Below are 16,892 nucleotides of genomic sequence, written 5' to 3'. Positions count from 1 at the left end.
CTACTGAATAATATTCTACTGTATGGATAAACATATGATACAAATCAATTTCCAATTTTTCAATAGGTAAGTTGATACATATCAATTTTCAGTTTTTCAGTCGGGTTGTCTATTATTGATTTATAAGAGGTTTTTTAAATATATATATTTGGGATACAAGTTCTTTATCAGGTACATGATTTTCAAAGATTTTTCTTCCATTCTGTGGGTCATCTTTCACTTTCTTGATGGTGTCCTTTGAAGCATAAACCTATGTGTATCCATACAATATACAATCTATGGATAAACGCCATTAATCGGTTGATGGGCATTTGGGTTCTTTCCATTTTGGAGCTATTGTGAACAATCCTGCTATGAACATTTGTGTGTAGGTTTTTGGCTGGATGTGTGTCTTCCCTACTGTCACATTTCAAACCTAGGAGTGGAATTGCTGGGTCATATGCTAACTCTACGTATAATCATTTGAGAACTGTTTCCCAAAGTGGCAGCACCATTTTACATTTCCACCAGCAATGTGTGAGGATTCAAATTTCTCCGTCTCCTTACCAACACTGGTTCATGTTTTTTTTTATGATAGTCACCCTTGTGGGTATGATGTCATAGCTCATTGTGGTTTTGATTGGCATTTCTCCAATGGCTAATGATGTTGAGCATCTTTCATGTGCTTATTGGCCATTTGTATATTTTCCTTGAAGAAGTATCTATACAAATCAATTTTGAATTTTTCAGTTTGGTTGACTCTTTATTATTGATTTATAAGAGTTTTTGAAATATATTTGGAATATAAGTCCTATATCACATATGTGATTTTCAAAGATTTTCTCCCATTCTGTGGGTTGTCTTTTACTATCTTGATGGTGTCCTTTGAAACATTAAGTTTATTTATCTTGGTGAAGACTAATTCATCTATATTTTCTTTTGTTGTTTGTGTTTTTGGTGTTACAGCTAAGAAACCATTGCCTAATCCATGGTCATGAAAATTACTTCTGTGTTTTCTTCTAAGAGTGTTATAGCTATTATCTATTAGCTATTATGTTTAGATGTATAACCCATTAATTTTTTTTTTTTTTTTTTTTTGTTGTTTGTTTGAGATGAAGTCTAGCTCTGTCGCCCAGGTTGGAATGCAGTGGCTCAATCTTGGCTCACTACAACCTCCACCTCCCGGCTTCAAGTGATTCTTCTGCCTCAGCCTCCTAAGTAGCTGGGACTACAGGCGCCTGCCACCACGCCGGGCTACTTTTTTGTATTTTTAGTACAGACCGGGTTTCACAATGTTGACCAGGCTGGTCTCGAACTCTTGACCTTGTGATCTGCGTGCCTCAGCCTCCCAAAGTGCTGGGATTACAGGCGTGAGCCACCGCGCCCGGCCTTAGGTTAATTCTTGTATGTGATATAAGGAAGAAGTTCAACTTCGTTCTTTTGCCTGTGGATATCCAGTTGTCACCAAACGATTTGTTAAGATGACTAAATTTTTTAACCCCTTGAATTTTCATGGCACTCTTGTCAAATTTCATTTACCCATAAAATGTAAGAGTTTATTTCTGGGCTCTCAGTGTTATTTCCTTGATCTGTATGTCTGTCCTTATGCCAACACCACACTGCAGAATTATGGTAGCTTTGTATGAAGTTCTGAAATGGGGACGTGTAAGTCCTCCAGCTTTGCTCTTCTTTCTCAAGATCATTTTGGCTATTATGGGTCCCTTGCATTTTTATTTGAATTTTAGGATTAGCTTGTCAATTTCTGTGAAGAAGCCAGCTGGAATTTTGGTGGGGCTTACTCTGAATCTTTACAATAGTTTGAGTAGTATTGCCATCTTAATATTAACCCTTCTGATCTATGAACATGGGTGTCTTTCCATTTGTTTAGGTCTTCTTTAGTTTCTTTCAACAGTGTTTTGTGGCCAGATGTGGTGGCTCATACCTGTAATCCCTGCACTTTGGGAGCCTGAGGCAGGCTGATCTCTTGAGCTCAGGAGTTCAGGAGCAGCCTGGGCAACATGGCAAAACCCCATCTCTAAAAGAAATACAAAAAATTAGCCAGGCATGGTGGGCATGTGCTTGTCATCCCAGCTACTTGGGAGGCTAAGGTGGGAGGATCACATGAGCCCAGGAACTCGAGGTTGTTGTGAGCCGCGATCACGCCACTGCCCTCCAGCTTGGGCAATAGAGTGAGACCCTGCCTCAAAAACAAAAAACAAAAAACCCAGCAGTGGTTTGTGGTTTTCATAGTGTAAGTTTTACACTTCTTTTGTTCTATTTATTCCTAAGTAGTTATTATTTCTGATGCTATTGTAAAATGGAAGTTTTTCCTTAAGTATGTTTTGGGGTTATTGCAATTACATAGGAATGCAACTGAGTTTTGAATACTGATCTTCTGTCCTGAAGCCTTAGTGAACTCATTTATTACCTCTAGTAGTTTTGTAGTGGCTTCTTTAGGATTTCCTATATATGGGATCATGTCATCTGCAAATAGATGTGTTTTACTTCTTCCTTCAAACCTGGATACATTTTATTTTCCTTCCTAAGTACCCTAGGTAGAACTTCTTGTACATGTTAAATAGAAGTGGCAAGAGTGGACATCCTTATCTTGGTCCAGATCATAGTTTGATCTTTACCACTCAGTCTGATGGTAGCAGTGGATTTTTTGTTGTTTTTATTTTGGGTTGTTGTCCTTTTGTTTTGTTTTGTTTTTTGTCCTCTTGTGTTGAAACTGAACATAGTGGGTTTTTTGTAGATGCTTTTTATCAAGTTTAGGAAGATCCCTTCTGTTTCTAGTTTGTTGAGTGTTTTTATTGTGAAAGAATGTTGGATTTTTTCAAATGCTTTACCTGTGTCTCTTGAGATGATCACGTGGTTTTTGTCCTTTATTCTGTTAATATGGTGTATGGAATAACACGGATAGATTTTCATATGTTAAGCCAACCTTGAATTTCAGCTGTAAATCTCATTTAGTCATAGCATATAATCTTTTTTTTTTCTTTTTTTTTTTTTTGAGACGGAGTCTTGCTGTTGTTGGCCCAGGCTGGAGTGCAATGGCATGATCTCGGTTTACTGCAACCTCCACCTCCCAGGTTCCAGCAGTTCTCCTGCCTCAACCTCCCAAGTTGCTGAGATTACAGGTGCCTGCCACCATGGCTAGCTAATTTTTGTATTTTTAGTAGAGATGGGGTTTCACCATGTTGGCCAGGCTGGTCTCGAACTCCTGACCTCAGGTGATCCACCAGCCTTGGCCTCCCAAAGTGCTGGGATTACAGGCATGAGCCACCGCGCCCAGCCTATAATCCATTTTATATGCTGCTAGATTGTATTTGCTAGTATTTTGTTGAGCATTTTTATGTACACATTCGTGTGTTTCATAAACTACACTCTGTAGCTTCCTTCCTTCCTTCCTTCCTTCCTTCCTTCCTTCCTTCCTCTTCTCTCCTTCCTCTTCTGTCCTCTCCTCTTTTCTTCCTTTCTTCTTTTCCTTTCTTCCTTTCTTTCTTCTTTTTCTTTTTGAGACTGGGTCTTGTTCTGTCACCCAGGCTGGAGTACAGTGCTGCGATCATAGCTCACTGTAGCCTAAAACTTCCTAGCTCAAGCAGTTCTCCCACTTCAGCCTCCTGTGTAACTGGGATTATAGGTGCAAACCATGGCACCCAGCCGTTTGATGTGTTTGTCTGGGTAATATTGGCCTTAAGAAGTTGAGTTGGGAAATGCTCCTCCTTCTACTTTTTGAAAGAATTTGAGAAAGCAAGGTATTCTTTAAATATTGGTAGGATTCACTAAGGAAGACTTCTTAACTAGGCTTTTCTTTGTGGATAGTTGTGGGATTTATTTTTGTTTTTGTTTTTAACTAATTTAGTCCCTTTGCTTGTTATAGGTCTATTCAGATTTTTTCTGTCTCCTTGAGTCAATTTTGATCATTTCTGTCTTAAGAATTTGTCTATTTCAAATCTAATTATCTAATTAGATTTATCCAATTTGTTGACTATATTAGTTTGCGGGAACTGCCTTAACAAAATACTACACACTGGGTGGTTTAAACAATAGTAGTTTATTTTCACACAGTCCTGGACACTGGAAGTCGAAGACTGAGGTGCTGGCAGGATTGGATTCTGCTGACGCCTCTCTCCTTGACTTGCAGATGACCGTCTTCTTGCTGCGTCCTCACGTGGCCTTCCTCTGTGTATGGGCACATTCCTGATGTCTCTTTCTTCTTATAAGGACGCCAGTCATTTCAGGCTAGGCCCTTACCTATGACCTCATTTCATCATAATTACCCCCTTTAAAGGTGCTGTGTCCAAATACAGTCACAGTCGAAGGTTTTAGGAACTGGGGCCTCAGCATATGAATTCCGGGGAGACAATTCAGTCTGTAACAATGGCATACAATTGTTCATAGCATTTGTTTATAATGCTTTTTTTTTTTCTTTAAGGTTGCCACTGATGCCCCCTCTTTTATTCCTAATTTTAGTAATTTATATCTTCTCTCTTTTTTCATTGGTCAATCTGGCTAAAGATTTGTCAATTTTGTTGATTCACTCGAAAAACAAACTTTTGGTTTTGTTCATTTCCACGATTGTTTCTCTATTCCTTTATTCCTTTCTGCTGTTGTCTTTATTCCTTTCTTTTTCTTTCTTTGGGTTTAGTATACACTTCTTTTTCTAGTTTCTTAAGGTGATTGATTTGGGATCACTTTTAAGGTGATTGATTTGGGATCATTCTTTTTTTTTTTTTTTTTTTTTTTTTTTTTTTTTTTTTGAGACGGAGTCTCGCTCTGCCGCCCAGGCTGGAGTACAGTGGCCGGGTCTCAGCTCACTGCAAGCTCTGCCTCCTGGGTTTACGCCATTCTCCTGCCTCTGCCTCCCAAGCAGCTGGGACTACAGGCGCCCGCCATGTCGCCCGGCTAGTTTTTTGTATTTTTTAGTAGAGACGGGGTTTCACCATGTTAGCCAGGATGGTCTCGATCTCCTGACCTCGTGATCCGCCCGTCTCGGCCTCCCAAAGTGCTGGGATTACAGGCTTGAGCCACCGCGCCTGGCCTCTTTTTTTTAATATAGGCATTTATAGCTATGAATTTCCTTCTAATTACTTTAGTGGCATCCCATAAGTTGTTGTATGTTGTGTTTAATTTTCATTTATTTTATTTTATTTTATTTATTTATTTATTTATTTAGAGATGGCATCTTGTTCTGTCACCCAGTAGAGACAGGGTTTCACTGTCTTAGCCAGGATGGTCTCGATCGCCTGACCTCGTGATCCGCCCACGTCGGCCTCCCAAAGTCCTGGGATTACAGGTGTGAGCCACCGCGCCCAGCCTAGAGTCTATTTTTTCTGAGATTAGGATGGCCACTCCACCTCTCTCTGGCTACTATATGTGTTGTTATAAAATTTTGCCATACAGAAATTATTTATTTTTTGTAACTGAATTTATTAGTCTTTTGTTTATGACTTCTGCACTTTGATTAATAGTTTGCCCTTTTCCATATCAAGGTGATAATTAATTATTCCATATTTTCTATTATTTTTATATTTTCAGAGTCTAAGTTTATATCTTTGGTCCATTTGATTTTTTTTTTTTTGACACCTAGTGTAAGATGTTGGTACAACTTTATTTTTTTCCTATATACATAATTGCCTCAATATAATTTACTGAATGGTTCTTTATTGCTGATTTGAGCTGCTACTTTTATCTTTTACTAAATGCTTATGTGTATTTCAATCTGTTACTTACTGTCTCTTTTGTTCTATTGTTCTGTTTGTACCAAGACCATAGTGTTTTATTCATTGAAGTTTTATAATATATTTTATTATATAACAATTCTAGCCTCCCTTCATTTCTCTTATTTTTTAGAATGTTTCCAGCTATTCTTGTCTAATTTTTATATCAGCATTACATTAGCTTGCCTCATTAAAACATTCGAGTAATTCTAATAATATCTAAACCTGTAGGAATTTTCCTAGGATCACGTAAGATTTATAAATTAACTTAGGTTGATTGGCATCTTTTTGACATTGAATATTTCTGCTCAGAAGCATGTTATGTCTTCATATTTGTTCAGGTGTATTTTCATAAGTTTTTTTTAAATTTTAAATCTTAACATTTTCCTTCCTTTTCTTTTTTTCTTATTTAAGACAGAGTCTCGCTCTGGGCTGGAGTGCAGTGGCACGATCTCGGCTCACTGCAACCTCCACCTCATGGGCTCAAGCAATTCTTCTGCCTCGGCCTCCCGAGTAGGTGGTATTACAGGTGTGTGCTACCACGCCCAGCTAATTTTTGTATTTTTAGTAGGGACAGGGTTTCACCATGTTGGCCAGGCTGGTCTTGAACTCCTGACCTCAGGTAATCTGCCTGCCTCAGTCTCCCAAAGTGTTGGGATTACAGGCGTGAGCCACCGTGCCCAGCCGACATTTTCAAACACATATAAAAATAGAATAATAAAATAAACCACCACCATGACCTATCACCCAGCTTCAGTACTTATGAACACATAGTGATTGTTATTTAATCTGACTTCCTCCTTCAATATGTTAAGACAAATCCCAAATGCTACGTCCAGAAATATTATAATGTTTTCTTCATGTAGTTGCATACGTTTCTTATTAAGCTTACTCCTAGGCATTTTGTTTAACTATGGATTGTTGTTGATATATATGAAGATTTATTTCTGTAGATTAACTTTGTACCTTCTCATTTTTAATACATTATTCTGTACCAATTTGGATTCATTGTTTTCAAAATATAAGATGAATTATCACTCTTCAAATTAGGGATATGCTAAAATTATAGATATGAACTAGTACAGAAAGCTACTAATCTTCCAAACAATATGTGTCCTGAAACATAAAGACAAATCTGTGTAATAGCATAGCAGACTTAACTTGGATTCTTGTCCTGTAAGGCTCTGTTAAGACATGAAAAATTGGAGTCATCTTCAGTTTCCTACAACTTCGTAATGTCGTGTGTGCACTGGGTTCTCCCAGCAGACCTTAAATCACTCACTGGTGGGTAAGTCAGGCCCTCAGAGAAGCACGTTAACTCTTCCAAGCCAGTGGGAGACGATTTCATTCTTTTGAGTTCTGATGAGAAACAATGATGAGATAGATCAGGAATCATGTTGTGGGATGAATAATTTTCCAGATACTTTCTAATGGAGCACCATTAGTAAGTATCCTGTTCCTTAGCGTATGCTCTTCAGACTCTCAGAGAGGTTTGACACCTTCCTGTGTTAATCGATCTAGCTGTTCTGCTGGAGTAGTCAGGGATTTGGGGTCTCTACTCATTTAGAAAAACTCTGATTGGCTTGAGTCTTTCTCTCTTCCACAGCCTGTCTCTGAAATAGCGTGTGATTTTCTGGGCTGAATTATTTTCTTAATCCAAAAAGCTTTCTTTTGGATGTTCCTGGTGTTGCAGTAAATTAATTCTAGTTTATTAAAAGAAAAAATAAAACTAAAGCAACTTTCAGAGAAAAATGCTTTCTCCTACATTTCAGTGAGTTAGTTGGCATGACGCTTTTAAAATAATAAACTCATCTAGCTAGAGATAAATACATCTCATTAAAATCTGGCTTTGAGGCTGGGCGTGGTGGCTCATGCCTGTAATCCCAGCACTTTGGGAGGCCAAGGCAGTTGGATCACTTGAGGTCAGTAGTTTGAGACCAGCCTGGCCAACATGGCAAAACCTCACCTCCACCAAAAAATACAAAAATTAGCTGGGCATGGTGGCGCGCACCTGTAGTCCCAGCTACTCAGGAGGCTGAGGTAGGAGAATCGCTTGAACCCAGGAGGCGGAGGTTGCAGTGAGCAGAGGTCATGCCACCACACTCCAGCCTGGGCAGAGAGCGAGAATTCATCTTAAAAAAATATATATATCTATACATACACACACACACACACACACACACATATATATAGCATATAGCATATATATGCATATATATGTGTGTATATATACACACACACATATATGGCTTTGAGGGGGATTATGGAGACTAACTCCACAGTTAATTTTGACTAGGTTAAATGGCTACTATTATTTAAGGTAGTAATTCTTACCTCACAAAGTTGTTACAGGAATTAACTGAATTAATATATTTAAAGTGCTTAAAATAGCATGCATCACATAGTAACGTCTAGTGAGTGTTTGTTAAATAAGTAAAAAATAAAAAAACAGTATACATAGAAATGAACTTTTTTAAACGTCAGAATAGTTCAAGGAAAGGACTGAAATTCTGTAATCTGCTTTTTCTCAACTCTTGTTGAATTAACTTCCTTCCTGCATATATAAATAATTGCTAATTTAAACAAACTCTTTCATTTTAAAGATTCGCCGATTCTCAGTCCAGCTAATTCTGCAATCAATTTAAGTGGCGCTCAGGACCTGACCCGGAATAAGAATGTTGTGAAACCACTGGCTTTATCTTTGCAGGTTGTAGGGAAGACTTTTGCTGCAGGTGATGTTTTCCTCACTTATATTTCTTTGGTAAATACATAGTCCATAAAAGACTTGTGTGGTATTTAATTGACAAATTGATAGAAGAAAACAGAAGCTGCCTGTCCCTGCCAGTTGGAGAGAGAAGTGGGGCTGTCTGTAATAATGTACTAGTGTGTGAAGCTTTGTGTTCTCTACATTCCAGCCAGAAGAGTCAGGGAATGACACTTGGTACTTGGAAGTAACATAACAATTTGATTCCATTTAACAAATATTTCTTGGACACCTGCTTTAACTAGGATCTGGGAATACAAAGATAAATACGGTTCAATCCCTGACCCCCAATTTCGTTGTAATCTAATGGGGGAGATAGACCTCTGACAAGATATTTTCAGTGTACTGTAGCACATATGGCAATGTACAGAAGAACACAGAACAAAGGGGTTTTTTTTAGCCCAGCATTGTAGGAGTAATTAAGAATAAGTTCTCAGAGGAACCTGGTCTTTGACAATGAGGAGATCTTCACTGTAAAAAGGAGTAGAGGAAAAGCAATTCAGATTCAGGGAACAGCAGAAACAATGGTTAAAAGGAAAAGAAGGGAAGGGGGAAAAGCAATATGATATATGCAAGAATTTCCAGCAATTTGGACTTGTTAGGACCATAAAATGTAAAACTCAAAAAGTGGCAAGAGGTGAGTAAGTGGTGGTTAAGGGAAAAGTTATAGGCAGCCAGGCTAAGAAACGTGGATTTCGCTGTATAACTTATAGACCAGAGGAATGGCATGGTTTGATTTGAACTTGAGCTAGATCATTTTGGCTATAATGTGTAAGAAGAAGACAAGATAGGAAAACTAGTTAGAGGTCATTTCAGTCGTCTCGGTGACAAATGATGAGGTCCTTGGCTAGAGTGATAATAGGTTGCAGAGGAGAGGACAAATTAGAGAACTACTCAGGAAGTGAAACCAGCAGGAATTAACTGATTAATGTGAACGTCAAGGAGAAGAAGGGGTCTCAGTTGACATTCAACTTTCTGGGCTTATGTTGATGCCATCATCTGAGACAGGGATACAGAAGGAGGATCAGGTTCTCCAGTGGGAGATGGTGAGTTCAATTTTGGAAATGCTGGATTTGAGATTCTCATAAGACTATCCATGTGGAGCTGTTCAACAGCCATTTAATTTATTACAGGGATAATTCAGGACTGATGGTGTAGAGGAGAGCCACCAACATCTAGTTAAAGTCCTCAGTGTAAATAGTATAAGCCAAGAAGAGATGTAGGCTGAGGCAAGCTGTGAACAAAAGATAGGATTCATCTGGGCACAGTGGCTCATGCCTGTAAACCCATCACTTTGGGAGGCGAAGGCAGGAGGATCATTTGAGGCCAAGAGTTCCAGACCAGCCCAGGTTACAGAGTGAGACCTGGTCTCTACAAAAGATAAAAAAAATTAGCTGGGTGTAGTTGTGTGCACCTGTGGTCCCAGCTACTCAGGAGGCTGAGGCTGGAGGATGGCTTGAGTCCGGGAAGTCAAGGCTGCAGTGAGCCATGTTTATGCCACTGCACTTCAGCTTGGGTGACAGAGTGAGAATATAAAAATAAAATTAAAAAAAGACAGAATCCTAAAAAAGTTCAGTGGTGGCTGTGTGTGTGTGTGTGTGTATGTTTCTTTTTCTGAAACAGGGTATCTCTCTGCCACCCAGGCTGCAGTACACTCATGCAATCTCAGTTCACTGCAGCCTCAACCTCACAGGCTCAAGCAACCCTCCTGCCTCAGCCTCCCGAGTAGCTGGGACTATAGACACATGCTGCCGTGCCCAGCTAATGTTTGCATTTTTTTTTTTTTTTTTTTTTTTTTTTTTTACAGATGAGGTTTCACTGTGTTGTCTAGGCTAGTCTCGAACTCCTGGAGTCAAGTGATCAGCCAGCCTTGGTCACCCAAAGTGCTGGGATTACAGGCATGACCCATGGCACCCAGCCAAGTTTAGTGGTAAAAGAGAAGAAATTTTTTTTTTTTTTTTTTTTTTTTGAGACGGAGTCTCGCTCTGTCACCCAGGCTGGAGTGCAGTGGCCGGATCTCAGCTCACTGCAAGCTCCGCCTCCCGGGTTTACACCATTCTCCCGCCTCAGCCTCCCGAGTAGCTGGGACTACAGGCGCCCGCCACCTCGCCCGGCTAGTTTTTTGTATTTTTTAGTAGAGACGGGGGTCTCACCGTGTTAGCCAGGATGGTCTCGATCTCCTGACCTCGTGATCCACCCGTCTCAGCCTCCCAAAGTGCTGGGATTACAGGCTTGAGCCACCGCGCCCAGCTAAAGAGAAGAAATTTTAAGAGAAGTAGAAGAAGAATGAGCATAAAGAGAGCCTGTCATTTTTGGAAACTTTTCTTTTTTTCTTTCTTTTTTAATTATTTGTAGAGACAGGGTCTCCACATGTTGCCCAAGCTGGTTTCGAACTCCGGGGCTCAAGTGATCCTACTCTTCCACCTCCCAAATTGCTGAGATTATAGGCATGAGCCATGGTGCCTGGCCATTTTTGGAAATTTTTCAAGCCCATCATAATTTACACAGCCCGCTTCTGTTCTTACTCAGGTTCAATATTTCTTGCAGGATCTACCTTCTGGTTGGATTACCGACTTTGAACAATGGAATCAAGTTTTTACAGCATTAAAAAAATCAATGAAGTAATACATCAGTAATCATGGTTACTAAAACCATCAGATGAAGGCTGAACAACTTTATAATGCCAAGGATTATGCTGACACCTTTTGAACCTACTAATCAATCTTAATATCACAAGAAGAGAGAAAACTGGCTTATGTGCCCCTGATGGAAATACTATATACCACAGTACTTATGAGATACTCTTGCCAAAAAAAAAAAAAAAATTGAATTTGATCAAACCTCTATATCTAATAATTAGTTCATTAGAAATACAGGGGACAAGAGAATAAGTGACACCACAGGTATCTAATCAGCAAAATCTAGAAAATGGAAAATTCTGCCAGGTTTTCAGCAAATTAATTGTAAGAAAGAAAAGGGAAGGGCATCTTATAGTTTAAAAGAGGTTTCAGGGGCACAGTCACTAAATTCAGTATGTGCACCTTTTTTGAATTCTAATTTGAACAAGCTGGCTGTTTTAAAAAAGTATTTTTTTTACAGATAATTAAAAGATAGTTGGGGAAAATTTTGAATACTAATAGGATATTTTATGACATTAAGAAATTATTGGCTATATGCGGTGGCTCATGCCTGTAACTTCAGCACTTTGGGAGGCTGAGGCAGGTGGATCACTTGAACCCAGGAGTCCAAGATCAGCCTGGGAAACATGGCAAAACCCTGTCTGTACAAAAAAAAAAATACAAAAATTAGCCAGCTGTGGTGACACAGGCCCATAGCCCCAGCTACTTGGCAGGCTGAGGTGGGAGGACTGCCTGAGCGCAGAAGTCAAGACTGCAGTGAGCTGTGATTGCACCACCGCACTCCAGCCTGAATGATGGAGTGAGACCCTGTTTCAAAGAAGAAGGAAAAAAAAGTATTAATCATTGTTAATTTTAAGGATAGTAATGATATTACAGTTATTTTTAAAAGTCTTTTTATTTTAGAAACAAATACATTAAGACCAGGCATGGTGGCTCACACCTGTAATCCCAACACTTTGGGAAACCAAGGTGGAAGGATTGCTTGACGCCAGGAGCTCGAGACCAGTCTGGACAACATAGCAAGACCCTGTCTCATAAAAAAAAAAAAAAAAAAAAAAAAACCTTAAAATTTAGCCAGGTGTGATGGCACACTCCTGTAGTCCCAGCTATTTGAGAGGCTGAAGCAGGAGAATCGTTCAAGCCTAGGAGTTCAAAGCTGCAGTGAGCTCTGAGCCTGCCACTGCACTCTAGCCTGGGTGACCGTGAGACCTTGTCTCAAAAAAAAAAAAAAAAAATCACACCTGTAATCCCAACACTTTGGGAGGCTGAGGCAGGCGGATCATGAGGTCAGGAGATAAGGCCATCCTGGCTAACACGGTGAAACCCCGTCTCTACTAAAAAAGATACAAAAAATTAGTCAGGCGTGGTGGCAGGCGCCAGTAGTCCCAGCTACTTGGGAGGCTGAGGCAGGAGAGTGACATGAATCCGGGAGACAGAGCTTGCAGTGAGCCGAGATCGTGCCATTGCACTCCAGCCTGGGTGACACAGTGAGACTCCGTCTCAAAAATAAATAAATAAAGAAGCACACAGAAGTATTTATGTACAAAATGATATGGGTTTTCTTCAAAATAATTAACAGCGTGCTTGTACATATGTGGAGGGGGCAGAGGTAAGGGTGGGTAAAGCAAGATGGGCTGTGTTGGTAAATGTTGAAATTGGATGGTGGGTATGTAGATGTTCATTATCCTATTCTCTCTACTTTTCTGTATGTTTGAAACTTTCCATGACGCAAAGTTAAGAATATATATATATATAAGAATTTTTTTCCCTTGCTTCCACCCATCATCTCCAAAGACTTTACTGAAAATGATTCCAGAAGATCTCTTGGGGTCCTAGGAAACTGTTTCTAAGTGACATTTAATTTTAATGAAGCTCTTCCTCTGACAGTTGCAGTTGGTTTTATGTAACTGGACTGGGTCCTATCCATGAGGTTTCTTGGAATCCTAGAGTGTGAGGTCTATCGGATGGTTCCAGCATCCCAGAAAGCAGTGCCCCGCCCAGCCTCTGTTCTGAGCACTCCTCTCCTTGTGTTCTGCAGATGCTGCTAATGGAAACAGTAGCCATGGAGGGAAGGGCAGTGCATCCAGCTCCACTCCAGCCCACACAGGGAATTACTCTTTGTCACCAAGACCTAGCTATGCATCAGGAGACCAAGGTACAATACCTGTCGTAGAGTTTTGTAATAATGCACTTACCCGGGGTTAGAAGTGCTCCAGATTTTGTAATGAATTATCTGGCAACATACTCTGGAGTTTTTTCTCAGCTTGTCATACAATGTTTTGAAAGTTTGTAATTGGTGTGAATAGTAATGAGTAAATATCTTGGGATTCTAGGTGGATGACGTAACTGGGAAATAATGTTGAAACAAATGTTTAAGGAAGTGTCTTGAAAAACCACGGGTTTAGCTGACCAAAGTACAGGATTCAAAGTTGTCTGTTGTGTGATCCTGGACAAATCTGAGCCTTCCTTTCTCCTTTTACAAAATGGGTATAACAACAATATTTGCCCTTCAACACCACAAGGTTGTGGGTAGAATCAAATGAAATAAGCTACCTAGACTTGGGAACTGTAAAACAACGTACAGATGTTAAGTGGCTATTACTGTAATGTTAGGTTACTAATGTGGCTTTTTTTAAAGCTTTACCTCCAAAGGAGTGATTTAGACTTTCTGAGTATAATCAAATTAAAGGTTCTGTGTTACTCTGGCGTTCTTTCCTTTCATCCACATGGCTGAGAACAAGACTATCTCTTTTTTTGTTTTTTTGTTTGTCTTCAGCTACCATGTTCATTTCCGGGCCACCAAAGAAACGACACCGGGGATGGTGTCCCGGGTCACCTCTCCCCCAACCTGGCTTCGTTGTACCTGTCCCTACCGTTCGCCCTCTTTCAAGAACGGGTAAGATTTTAACATAAGATGGACATAAGTGTGTTTTTAATTCACAGAGATATCTTCTACTTCCATTCTTTCTCTGAACTCTTGAAGATGAGTTATGTGAGGAAATTGATAGTAGCTAATGTTTTGTCACGATCGTATTTGTCTTCCCTACACGCACAAGATCATTACAACTGATCTGAATTCAACCTTTGACTTAGTTTTAACCCATAGCATTGAAAAGCCGTTCATTATATGGGACACAATGCTACCAACCCACCATCATAGGGCATATATGGACTTGTTTTGCTAGTAGTGGTGTTAGATTTTCCCTGCTGTTATCTGGTTCTTTATGTGACCCATGCTTATTATTTCTGACCTGGATGGTTCAGTCTGTGGCTAGAAACCTGAAAAACCAAAACCAACTGGCTCTCTTTCAGAATATCTAACTGTAGCCATTTGGTGTCCACAGTTCAAACATTTGTCTACCTTGCTGAACAAACCACAGACAATTGTAAGTAAACTGGTTCTAAGATACAAATGAGTTATTTAAATGTTTGTTTAAATAAATAGTTTTAAAGACTACATAGACATCTTATATACACAAATAATTATGCCAATCTGTCACTGTGGTTGCCTTTAGGAAGTACTGGTTAATGATGAATTCATCCTTCTTCACACTTTTCTACACCTTTCAAAATGTATGTAATGAACAGATATATGCCTTTGATAATCTCGGGGGAAAAGCTAAAATACCAAACAGGATCCAAAATATTGCATATGGAAAAAACAACTGGAAGGAAAGTCACCAAAATGCTAAATAGTAGTTATAGCCACATAATATGATTATGGTTAATTTTTTTCTCCTTTTGTTTTTTTTTACTTATCACTTTACATAGTAAACCTAATGAAAAACACAACAAACCGTTAGATTTCTAATACTTCTCTATTAAAAGTATTAAAACTGCATTGCTTTCTATTGTATTTCATTTAGTTTTCACATGTCATCTTTCTTGTCAAACTTTTTTTTTTCCAGAGCCCCTTTTATCTGCCCCAGTTCCACAGACCCCACTAACTGGAATTTTACAACCCAGGCCCATTCCTGCAGGGGAAACTGTAATTGTTCCTGAAAACCTGCTGAGTAACTCAGGAGTTAGACCAGTAATTCTGATAGGTAAGGCAATGGAATTCCAAGTTGCCTGTGTCTACTGGAATCTAGGAGTGTTTTTCCATTTCATTGTTTGTGTTTTTTCATATAGTCATGAAGATATTCATCCATCTATTGATTCTTTCAGCTTTTATTGGCCTGCTCTTTCATGCTATATTAGGAGCTGAGGATAAGGCAAAGTCTTGTTGCCTTCAAGGAGCACTGTTTACTGGGGGAGTCTCACCTCCCATGAGCCACTAGGGTTGGTAAATAAGCATTACAACTCATAGGCGATACCATTGTAGCACACCGTGACATGGGAGCTCCTTAGAGGTTCACAACCAAGAGCAACCAGAGCTCAGAGCTCTGAGAGAGGGCTTACCTCTGCCTGGAAGGGTCCGAGAAGACTTCCCAGAGGTCTTGGTTAAGCTGGATCCTGAAGGTTGGTCAAAGTGGACAAGGTCGGGGAGGGGACATTCCAGTCAAAGGGAGCCAAACCGCAAAGAAATAAAACAAGCCAAGCCAGCTGACAGACCCTACTCAAGGGAACCAAGAGGCCCCACAGTTGCAGGTCTGAACCTTAGTATCTTTGAGGAGGCTGAGTCCTTCCAGGTGGTCTACAAGTGGAGGTATAGACATATAGCGGTCCCTACATTCCAGGACTAACTTAGTGCTTTTTATACCCATGTCAGGAGTCTCCTGGGTTTAGGGCTGGCCTAGGCCAGAAGGAGACTGCTTGCTCTACCTTTAGGACAAAATAGATAGGGTGTTTAAGGTCCCCACATCTTTAAGACGTGTTTACATGCAGTGTTATTTGCTTTTTGGGTGGGCCTGAGCCTGCCTAATTGGATGGTTTTGCTTGGAGTCATGTCCTTTACCTGGTTACTCTGTCTGCGAATCCTAGTTCTGTAGGTACTGAGGGGATCCCAGTTGCTTAAATGCTGTATGAATTAGGAAGCTCTTTTTGAACATTAACATAGTGCCACTAAGCTTTGGAAAGATGCATAGAACATGGGGACCCTTTGGTCCTTTGGTGCCTGCCTTTTAGAAAGTCTCATAGAGGGACTATCCTCTCCATCAACCACCAAAACAGGGCATATTTGGACACATTTTTTCCTATCTATTTCTAAAACAATTTGAGACTGTAAAACAGGACATATTTGGACACATTTTTTCCTATCTATTTCTAAAACAATTTGAGACTGTAAAACAGGACATATTTGGACACATTTTTTCCTATCTATTTCTAAAACAATTTGAGACTGTTTACTGACATTTAGGAAGACAACCTCACAAAAATAGCTAAGATAACAAAGGAGCAGGGATCTCCAAGTGCCTGAAACTAGTAGAATCTTGCTGTCAATCAATAAATTTAGTTTACTTTTTTTTTTTTTTAAAGAAAATCTCAGTAATATCTCCAGGTGGATAGTGTCAGAAAGGAAAAGAAAGGGGAAAGGAAAGGGGAAAGGAAAGGAAATCTCAGGAAGTGAAACATGTATCGATGTTTGTTTCTGTTTTTGTTTTTTGTTGTTTTTTGAGACAGAGTCTTGCTCTGTCACTCAGGCTGGAGTGCAATGGCACAATCTGCTCACTGCACGCTCTGCCTGCTGGGTTCAAGTGATTCTTCTGTCTCCTGAGTAGCTGAAATTACAGGCGTGCACCACCATGCTCAGCTGATTTTTGTATTTTTAGTAGAGACAGGGTTTCATCATGTTGGCCAGGCTGGTCTCAAACTCCTCATCTCAAGCAATCTGCTTGCCTTGGCCTC

At 39.8% G+C, this 16,892-nt stretch overlaps 1 protein-coding gene across 1 annotated transcript in view; it reads left to right on the top strand.

Moving 5' to 3' along the window:
* The window catches only part of GREB1L (GREB1 like retinoic acid receptor coactivator), a 305,480-nt gene that overhangs the window by 201,915 nt on the left and 86,673 nt on the right, over positions 1–16,892 (top strand). The window contains exons 8-10 of the mRNA XM_033178167.1: positions 13,144–13,260; positions 13,882–14,001; positions 15,014–15,151. Coding sequence (XP_033034058.1) covers positions 13,144–13,260; positions 13,882–14,001; positions 15,014–15,151 — 375 coding nt within the window. The remainder of the gene's footprint in view (positions 1–13,143; positions 13,261–13,881; positions 14,002–15,013; positions 15,152–16,892) is intronic.

Source organism: Trachypithecus francoisi, unplaced genomic scaffold, assembly GCF_009764315.1.
Source record: "Trachypithecus francoisi isolate TF-2019V2 unplaced genomic scaffold, Tfra_2.0 Lachesis_group19, whole genome shotgun sequence".
NCBI classification, from domain to species: Eukaryota; Metazoa; Chordata; class Mammalia; order Primates; family Cercopithecidae; genus Trachypithecus; species Trachypithecus francoisi.
The sequence above is the reverse complement of the archived record's forward strand: the minus strand, read 5'-3'. Positions and strand labels throughout refer to the sequence as shown.